The following is a 10364-nucleotide window of genomic DNA, read 5'->3' as shown; positions in this document are numbered from 1 at the left end:
AGGATTTGAATTCCAGCTCAGCCATAAAACCCAATGGGTAAACCTGGGCAAGTCACACACTCTCAGCCTCAGAGGATCGCAATGGCCCTCTGAAGAAATTTGCCAAGAAAACCCTGTGATAGGTGCCTTAGGTTCCATGTAAGTCGAAATGACTTGAAGGCACACAACAACAAAGAACAAAATCCTACATAGTCCTGGGATTTGTACTTTGGTGAAATATCCAGCCTGGTCTGTCAGAGAGCTCTGGTGTCTCACCAAACAACAAATCCCAGGCCTCTGTAGGCTAGAGTCATGGCAGGTAAAGTGGTATCAAACTGTTTTAATTTTACAGTGTGGGCACACTCTAAATCTTGAGAGATCATGAAATGAGAATTGCATAATCCACAGCCGTGCATAATCCAGTTTTTGTTAGACTCATCTACTTTTAGCTGAGTAAGCATTACATTTCACGGGGCTTTCAAAGGTCTCCAAGGTCTCAACCAAGGAATACAGTAGTGTGATGTGACTTCCTCAAATGCTGAGAACCAAGGGAAGTCCTGTTCTAAAGGCCAGTGCTAATGCAATGCTATGAGCACAGAGTCAATATATGTGTCCAGGTGCAATTCAAGTCACCATTCTACATTCTAATGTTAGAATTCTGTTCCCACAGAATAGTCTCAAATGGTTGTTTAAAGCCTCATTTGAACAGAATTATATGAGTGAGGGTTGGGGACATGGCAGTTGCCCTGCCGCTTCTATCATTTCCAACACCACCTTTTTGCACATGTTGGAAAAACTCTGCAATGAAGAGTTTGCCAAACCTGCAATGGCTTCCCACCTGGTCTGGATACTTGATCATGTAAGGATCATATGGCTCTCCAGATGTTGCTGGGCTACAATTCCCATCTGCTTCAACTGGTACAACCAATGATGAGATGTTGGAACTGCAAACCACCAACATTTGGAGGACTGAAAAATACCAACTCCAGCTATGAGAGTTCTAAATTGTACCAGGGGTGTACCCAGACCTTGAAAATATTGCATGCACTCTTGGGGATTCAGAGGGCTTTCCCACCATGTTTGGAGGTTCCTTAGGCTTCCCAGGGGTCAAAAACATTTTACAAAATTCTTCCAAATCTTTTTTTTGCCCCCAGCTCTCAAAATGTCCATCAAGGGGCATGGTGTGAGTTTTCACTACATTATTGGGGGAGGGGGGGAGAGAGCCAATTTAGGCCCAGAAGAACTCTTTTATGAAACTCAAACATAGTAGAAATGCCTCCATATCCCCTAGAGACATTTGGGGGCATTTATTTATTTATTTATTTATTTATTTATTTGCAGGAGCAGGTACTGGGGGGGGGGGGGGGCTAATGTGGCCTACTAATCTTCCACAGGGTCTCAGAAAGAGAGGTTTTTTTAAAACAAAATCTATCTATGTTCATCAATAGGAGATGTTTGTAACTCAACCTTGGATCATTTGAATGCAAACCATGTGCTCTACCACTGCTCCTTTTACAGTGTTGGCTACCACAGGCACCCTACCCTTCCGATAGCTCATAACATTGCATTAACACTGACTAAGAGCTTGCTCTCAGATAATGTCAACCTCTAGAGTAATCTCAATCTGAATGTTTCTCACTCAGGCCATGCCTATTAGAAACACACATTACAGATATGACAGCATAAATGACCACACTTTCTCTAGAAGGATCTTTAAGAAAACCTCCAGCATCAGATGTTCTATGACAGCACCTGAAAGATGAAACAGGCACAGTTTAGGAATGGATAGTCAGGCAAACTATGGAAGGAACGAAAGGAATGACAAAGAGGAGGCAAAAGAATAGATGGTAGCAGGAATTGAAACCTTGGTGGTGCAACAATTTTTTTTAAAGGATTGACCCAGAATGCTAGAAAATACTATTTGGTGTTTAGCTTCAGGCAGCAAACTGACCTGGGTTGGCACTGATACTAATGAGACAGAGCTGTAGTTAAGCCATTCTTTCATACTCCTTACTTTTGTGATGTTGCTGCTTGACTCCAGAAATAAGGAAGCCTTTCCAGATACAGTGGAACCTTCACATCAGTTCTGCTCCCCCCATGGATGGCAAATAATATTATTCAATAGTGGCAGCATTCACACAAATGCATCAGCACATCTGCATGCATGCACCATTGAATAATATGGGGCATGGCAATCTGTGGGTCATCAAAGCCAACCTGTCAGTATGAAAGGTCCACTGTACTGGTCAATTGTAACCCATTTCATGAAGACATTTCTGACATGACGGCTACATGAAGGAGCCACCATCCCCAGCCATTCTTGAGAATGACATGATTCTATGGGAAATCCTCTGGGATTTCCCACCAAGTTGAGCATCTGTCTCAATGGACAAGGAATGTGCATAGGCCAGCCAGTCACACCAAACTTGCAATTTATGCCTAAATATCATTGAACAATATAAACAATATATTGAACAATATAAAAACAGGTGAGGAACATGTAGCCCTCTAAATGCTGTTGGAGTTTTATTCCCACAAATCCCAGCCAGCAGAGTCAACATGAGATGAGGTAGATGGGAAGAGAATGGGGTATGAATGATGCGTGTTTTTATTGTTTCCACTGTTCTTTAAAAGTGGGATATTTTACCCAAGGACGTACAGAACTTTCTGCTAGCTATAGAACCATCCTATATCAGGGATCTTTAACACACTCTAGAGATTCCTGCAACTCTAAATGGGTAGATCTGGGAATTAAGGTGTTGTGTTGTATTGTATTGGGGGGGGGGCAAATACAGTATTTAAAAAATACTGTGAAAATGTAAGGTGTCTGCTCTCAAAACTCCACTGCCATTTTATCTCTCCTAGAAGCCCCACTTGCATAAACACAGTCAGGGTTGTTATTGCTGGGCTTCAGGGTTCTTGGTTTTTTTCCAGCTAAAACCATGCCTACAATACAAAACAAAGAGATGTGTCTGTTGTGTCTCCCATAATTCTTATACCACTCTTTATAGCCTTCTCAAAGGAATATAATTCCCATAATTTCTTGGGTGAGAGCTACAACAGCCACATGGTTATAGTCTCTCAGCCTCCCTCTGCTGGACAGACTGGGAAGGGATTCACGCTGTTTTAGCTGCAAAGTCCACATTCTTGTGTATGTGCCTTCAAGTCCCAAAAAAGAGGGACATCATTCTGCCAGTGATGTGGACATGCACAGATACTCTTGAGATTTAAGCATCTCTTGAAAAAATAGTTACCAAAGATTTGCCTGGAACAAGCAAGTCCTTGATACCCACTGAATACTGGTGTGACCAGGTCATGTCTCTGTCTAGAAAAGTAGGCCTAGCACAAGGATTTTGTCCTGTCAAATTTGTAAGGGGATGATGTCAGCTTTAAGGAACTAACAGTAAGCAAAACACATCAGCCTAAATACACAAGTGAGTCAGGCTCTTTTTTTTATCCTCCTCATATGGCCTGCTTCTTAGTTATGGAGGAAAAACATAGCTAGGGTGAGGAACCCTAGAACCAGAATCTGGAAAGCTTTTGGACTAAAAATCCCAGATTCCTCCCCCCCTCCCCCAATAATCATGGGCAGTTGGCAAGCTGGCTGAAAGGTTCTGAGAGTTATAGTTTAAAAAGGAACCTTGTGATCCCTTCCAACTCTAAGATTCTGATTCTATGAAAAGCAGTTTTTCCAAACTCAGAGCCAATGCTCAATCAATTCCTCCCTTCAGGCTTCCCATATGCTGTGTTTCCTATCATGCTGCCTTTAGACTTGGACAGATGTTGTCACATCTGGCTCAGCATCCTTTATTGTTTCAGGCTTCTCAGTACAATGATAAGTTCCTGTTTTGCTAAAGCCCTGCGTGTCTAACAGTTGACTCCTTTGATGTACTGTAAGCCCTTTTATATAAAATGCACTTCCCTGGCCATGACAGCAAGTTTTTGCAACTCCCATTTATCTGCCAAGCTCATGGAAACAGGATTCTGCGAAACCAAACCCTTCCCAAATTCAACAGGTTCAATAGTCCACATCAAAAACCTTCACCATTTTGCCAACGAACATGACCCTGAACACCAGCTATGCTGACATGTACTAAATACAGTAAATGACAACAGGTCCCGCAGCTGGATTTCTAAAGCAAGCAGATATGACCACTGGAGACAAGAAGCCTATTGCAAAGTGTATACGGCTATTTGCATTTCTGCTGGCAGCAGACAGACTGGATCCCAGCAGGAGAGGCAGTTAACTAGGTCAGTGAGCCTTGTATTTGGATGCAGGGGAAAACTCTGCACACTGGAAGTCTGTCGCCTCCACAGACCATACTGTGAAGTTAGAGGCTATTCTATTTATCATTTCCATTTTTACCAAGAAAGAACCCACTGCCATGGTCCCCTAAGGACTCTTTCCTTGCTGGCTTTGCATGAAATGCTACCTCTTTAGTGTGTAGTTAATCTACAGGTGCACTGCTGAACAAACAAAACTCATGTCCCTCTTCTTCAGAATACACTAGGACTAGTGGAACCCCTTTACATAACAGATATATAATTTCTCTTAGAACAAGCCCCTTAGATCAGCTGACTGAGAAATTTTACAGGTCCAAAACAGCTCTAGAGGATGTGGCTGCTCTTCTGGTGTCTAGCAGTTATAGAGGAACACCCCATTACTTAATATTTTAGACACCAAGGAATCTGTTTGACTTTTGTTCTGTCAGGTGGGGGGAGTGGACAGGTGGCATTATGAGACCCACACTAAAGAACAGCCGATGGGGGAGGCTATGGGAGACGGGGACACTGGGCTGTCTGGGTTAATCTAGAAGTTCACACCAAGTCTCCTCTTTCAGGGTCAAGCACTGCCCTTTGACCTCTCCACCCTGTTACAAAAAGCTATTTCCCTTACCAAACTGTCAGGGCTCTGTGGAGGAGACTGTAGTATTGCTAACTGAGAAACCAAAAAGACAGTGTGAAGGGAAGGAGAGTCAGGCACTAGGCAGGCTGCCCGAGTCGCTGCTTGGTGGCTGGCAATAGCAAGCAAGCATGAGGCTGACCAGCAAGGCCTCAGCCAGGTTAGGAGCTGGACTGAGAGAGCATGGGCATATGGGCAAGTGAAGCACTGAAGTAGAGCTAGCTGCTATACGCTTGTATTTCCGACACAGTAAGGCTGCGCTGCGGCGACTTGAGTGTATGCTATACGCAGAGGTTTCTCCAGCCTGGTGAGATGGTAGGTCGGTAGGTCTAAAGGTTGGCAGCAGCAGATCATTATCTTGCAGTAGCCTTGCCTTCCTGGGATACTTGTCTTCCTTTGGTTGCTGGAGTTTGAGTTTGGGCTTGGGCCTTCCCTCTTTGTCCTTTTCGGAGCACACCTGGTGACACCAGGGTATCTCCCAGCTGCACTCTGGAAGGAGCTTTGGAAGAAGGCTGGACCAGCGGTGAGCATGTAGTCCCTGGCCTGTGCTGTCGGGAGGGTGAAGCACTTTCCTTTCTGGACAGTGGCAGGCTTTTTGGGGAAGCACTGAGGTTTCGTGGAGCGAGAACAGGACTCCTAGCTGGAGGACGGAGGAGTTTTCTTGGACTGCTCCGCAAGGAAGGGGTACCAGGGATTGGGGCTGGTTTTATTCGGGAGTCACCGGATACATTCCCAGATCTTTGCACCTGGAGTCTGCAGAAAGAGAACAGAGAGAAAGGGAATTTATTGCTAGAACTTAGTAGTTTATATTCCCAGTCTCACAAAAAGGCCATAGGGAAACAATTGTCCACACCTACAAAGTTAATACCATTCACATCATAGCAGTGGCAGGAAAAGCCAGATATTGTGCACGCACGCACGCGCTCGCGTGCACACACACACACACACACACACACACGACCATAACATTAAGTCCCAATTCACATATTTTTTGCAAGATCAGCACTTTCCTTAAAAGACACAGAAGCAAGCCTAGCCCCTATTTCATACATTTTGTGCCAGTCTTGCTCATGCCAGACAAATCTAATCTCTTTTTTTGATAAATTACCAGCTTGTTAGATGAAGGGAATGCTGTGGACATAGTATACAGTATCTTGATTTCGGTAAGGCTTTTGACAGGGTTCCTCATGACATTCTTGTAAACAAGCTGGCTGACCAGCCAAACCCAAAGAGTGCTCAATAATGGCCCCTTTTCATCCTGGAGAGAAGTGACCCGTGAGGTCCCACAAGGGTCTGTCCTGGCCCAGTGTTATTCAACATCTTTATCAATGACTTGGATTACAGAATTGGGAGCAATCAAATTTGCAGATAACATCAAATTAGGAGGAGTAGCTAATACCCCTGAGGACAGGATCAAACTTCAGAATGACCTTAATAAATTAGAAAGCTGGGCCAAAGCTAGCAAAATGAATTTCAACACAGAGAAATGTAAGGTACTACACTTAGGGCAGAAAAAATGAAATGAACAGATATAGGATGGGTAACACCTGGCTGAATGAAACTATGTGTGAAAGGGATTTGGGAGTCCAAGTAGACCACAAACTGAACATGAGTCAACAGTGCGATGCGGCAGCTAACAAAGCCAATGTGATTTTAGGCTGTATCAATAGAAGTATAATGTCTAGATCAAAGGAAGTAATAGTCCCATTCTATTCTGCTCTGGTCAGGCCCCACCTGGAATATTGTGTCCAGTTCTGGGCACCACAATTTAAAAAGGATGTTGAGAAACTGGAGCGTATCCAAAAGAGGGCAACCAAAATAGTGAAGGGTCTGGAAACCGTGCCCTATGAAGAATGACTTAGGGAACTAGGGATGTTTATCCTGGAGAAGAGAAGGTTAAGAGGTGATATGATAGCCCTGTTTAAATACTTGAAGGGATATCATATTGAGGACGGAGATAGCTTTTTTTCTGCTGCTCCAGAGACTAGGACCCAGAGCAATGGATGCAAGCTACAGGAAAACATTAGGAGGAACTTCCTGACAGTAAGGGCTGTTTGACAGTGGAACAAACTCCCTCGGAGTGTAGTGGAATCTCCTTCCTTGGAAGTGTTTAAGCAGAGGCTGGATGGCCATCTGTCGGGGATGCTTTGATTTAGATTTCCTGTATGGCAGGGGGTTGGACTGGATGGCCCTTGCGGTCTCTTCCAATTCTATGATTCTATGTACAGTGGTACCCCAGGTTACGAATTTAATTCGTTCCGCGGTGCCGTTCGTAACCCGAAAGATTTCACAACCCGAAAAAAGGCTTTCCGCTAGCGCTGGAAAGCCGCTAGCCGTGCTTCGCTTTTAAATTTCGTGCCAAAAAGCGCCGAAACACACCGAAAAAAATTTCGTAACCCGAAAAATCTTTCGTTACCCGGAACAGTTTTTTCCAAGCTAACTTTTTCGTACCCCGGAAATTTCGTAACGCGATCAATTCGTATCCCGGGGTACCACTGTACAAATAGCTGGTTACATAGAGGCCTAGTAGACCTGATTCTTTCCTCTTCAAAAAAAAAAAAAAAAGGATGGGAGATTAAATCAGCTGGGTATACCGTTAAAGAGCAGGTTAGGGAAAGTGGGCGAGGGGGGGGAGTAGCCTTGGTCCATAAAAGCACCTTCACTTTGACCAGGAAACCTATTCAGAAAACAGACCATATTGAGTGTGTTTACTTGGTCCGGAAGGCTAGGGACAGTCTGGGGATTTTGTTGGTCTACCGTCCACCCCATGGCCTAACAGACTCCCTGGCCGAGCTGACACAACTGGTCTCGGAGCTGGTGTTGGAGTCTTCCAGGCTTCTGGTCCTGGGGGACCTCAACATCCCCTTCGAGGCTGGCTTATAAAATCTGACAGGTGCAGCTCGGGAGTTCATGACTTCCATGACAGCCATGGGCCTGTCCCAATTAGTCTCGGGCCCTACACATCATGCAGGTAACACACTCGATGTGGTCTTTAGTACGGATTGGGAATATCTGTGGGCAGAGGTCATATCAACCACTGCTCTGTCATGGACAGACCACTTTCTGGTCAAAGTGGGACTGAAGGTTACTACCCAGATCCCCCTCGGGGGTGGAGGGCCTATTAGAATGGTCCGCCCTCGAAAGCTAATGGAACCCAAAAGGTTCCAAGAGACTCTAGAGGGTTATATGGTTGGGAATGACAGCGATTCAGTCGAAGCCCTGGTTGATACCTGGGATAATGATCTTACCAGGGCTATAGACTCTATCGCTCCCAAGCGTCCTTTCCAGTCCGCTCCTAATAGGAAACCATGGTACACTCAAGATCTTCGGAATATGAAGCGGACTGCACAACGACTAGAGTGCTACTGGCGGAAGCATCAGTCATTACCTGACAAGACACGCCATAGTGCCTATTTGAAGGCCTATGGAGTGGCAATAGACACAGCAAAGAACTCGTTCTATGCTGTGCGTATTGCATCTGCTCAGTCTCGCCTGGCAGAGCTGTTCAGGGTGGTGAGAGAATTGACTCAGTTACCTCCCACCCAGAACCCTCTTTTAGAACCAACAAAAGCCTGCTGTGACGCTTTCAATGACTTTTTTGCAGACAAAATCTCTCAGATAAGGACTGATCTGGACGGGGGTATTGTAAGAGAAACAATAAGAGAGGTATCCAGTGACTCCGCAGACTATATTAAACTGGATCAATTTGAGTTTGTAAATACTGATGAAGTGGACAAGCTTCTTGGCAGTGTAAAGAAGACTACTTGCCCCCTCGACCCTTGCCCTTCATGGTTGATCGTTCAAGGAGGTGATGCAATAAAAATATTATTACAACATATAATTAATGCATCCTTCAGGGAGGGTAAATTTCCAGGAAAACTCAAACAAGCAGTGGTTAAACCACTTCTGAAAAAACCCTCCCTTGATCCCTTAATTCGAAATAACTACAGACCGGTCTCCCTTTTACCATTCTTGGGCAAGGTGATCGAGAGGGTAGTTGCCTTGCAACTCCAAGCTGTCTTGGATGAAGCCGATTATCTAGACCCATTTCAAACTGGCTTTAGGGCGGGATATGGAGTCAAGACAGCCATGGTTGCCTTGGTTGATGATCTCCGTCTGAGCACTGACAGGGGTAGTGTGGCCCTGCTGGTGCTTTTGGACATCTCAGCGGCTTTCGATACCATTGACCATGGTATCCTTTTGGATCGCCTGAGGGAGTTAGGTATTGGGGGCACTGCACTCCAGTGGCTCCGTTCATACCTCTTGGGCAGGTCCCAGATGGTGGTGCTGGGGGACAGTAGCTCTTCAATAAGAGAGCTGACATCTGGTGTTCCTCAAGGCGCCATCCTGTCCCCCATGCAGTTTAATATCTACATGAAGCCACTGGGAGAGATCATCCGGAGACATGGGGCGCAGTGTTATCAATATGCAGATGACACTCAAATCCATTTCTCTATGTCTCTGACTGTTGCAGTAACGGAGGATGGTATCTCTCCTCTGAATGTCTGCCTTAATTCAGCAATGGGCTGGATGAGGGAAAACAAACTCAGACCAAATCCAGAGAAAACGGAGGTGCTAGCGATAGGTCCCCCTGGACCGGGAAGGGAAATTTGTCCACCTGTCCTGGATGGGGTCACACTCCCCCTAAAGGACAAAGTCCGCAGCTTGGGAGTACTCCTGGATTCATCATTACAGCTGTCATCACATATTGATGCGACAGCCAGGAGTGCCTGTTATCAACTTCAGTTGATATGCAAGCTGCGTCCCTGTCTGGAACAGAGGGACCTTGAAGCAGTGGTACAGGCACTGGTAACCTCTCGTCTTGATTTCTGTAATGCACTCTACATGGGGCTACCCTTGTACCAAGTTCGGAAGCTTCAATTAGTTCAAAATATGGCAGCCAGATTGGTCACTAATACATCTAGATTTGACCACATTACACCGGTATTAAAATCACTTCACTGGCTACCAATTAGCTTCCAGGCACAGTACAAGGTGTTGGTTATTACCTTTAAAGCCTTATATGGCTTGGGCCCGAGTTACTTGTGGGAACGCCTCTCCCTACACAATCCACCCTGCACTCTGAGAGTTTCAGGAAAAAACTTTCTGGAAATACAAGCCACCAGATTATGAATAATCTCTCAAAGATCTTTCACTGCTGTTGCCCCTAAATTGTGGAATAGCCTGCCGGAAGAGATCCGTCTAACTACCGTCTTGGACACTTTCAAGAAGGCTGTCAAGATGGAGCTCTTCCAGTGGGCATACCCTCCTGATCCTGATTAAGACACAATGTTATCTGCCAGATTGATTCCCTGTAATTGACCATTGTAGCATGTTTTGAATTTTTACTGTTCCTGGGTTGTGATTGTATTTTAAGTATTGTATTTTACTGTATTGTATCTTATGATTGTATTTATGGTTTTTTATCAGGTTGTAACCCCGCCTCGATCCGAAGGGAGAGGCGGGGCAATATAAATAAAAC

The 10364-nt window shown here is 45.0% G+C and overlaps 1 protein-coding gene across 4 annotated transcripts in view; it reads right to left on the bottom strand.

Annotated features, from left to right (window-relative positions):
• Window positions 1-266: 266 nt before the first annotated feature.
• TTBK1 (tau tubulin kinase 1) overlaps window positions 267-10364 on the bottom strand; it is a 157300-nt gene continuing 147202 nt past the window's right edge. For all 4 annotated transcript variants that reach the window (XM_042445382.1, XM_042445383.1, XM_042445381.1 and 1 more), the window contains one exon: window positions 267-5635. In XM_042445382.1, the coding sequence (XP_042301316.1) occupies window positions 5236-5635 (400 nt within the window). In that variant the 3' untranslated portion in view covers window positions 267-5235. The remainder of the gene's footprint in view (window positions 5636-10364) is intronic.

This window comes from Sceloporus undulatus, chromosome 1, assembly GCF_019175285.1.
Source record: "Sceloporus undulatus isolate JIND9_A2432 ecotype Alabama chromosome 1, SceUnd_v1.1, whole genome shotgun sequence".
Classification (NCBI taxonomy): domain Eukaryota; kingdom Metazoa; phylum Chordata; class Lepidosauria; order Squamata; family Phrynosomatidae; genus Sceloporus; species Sceloporus undulatus.
This window is presented reverse-complemented; position numbering and strand designations above follow the sequence as displayed.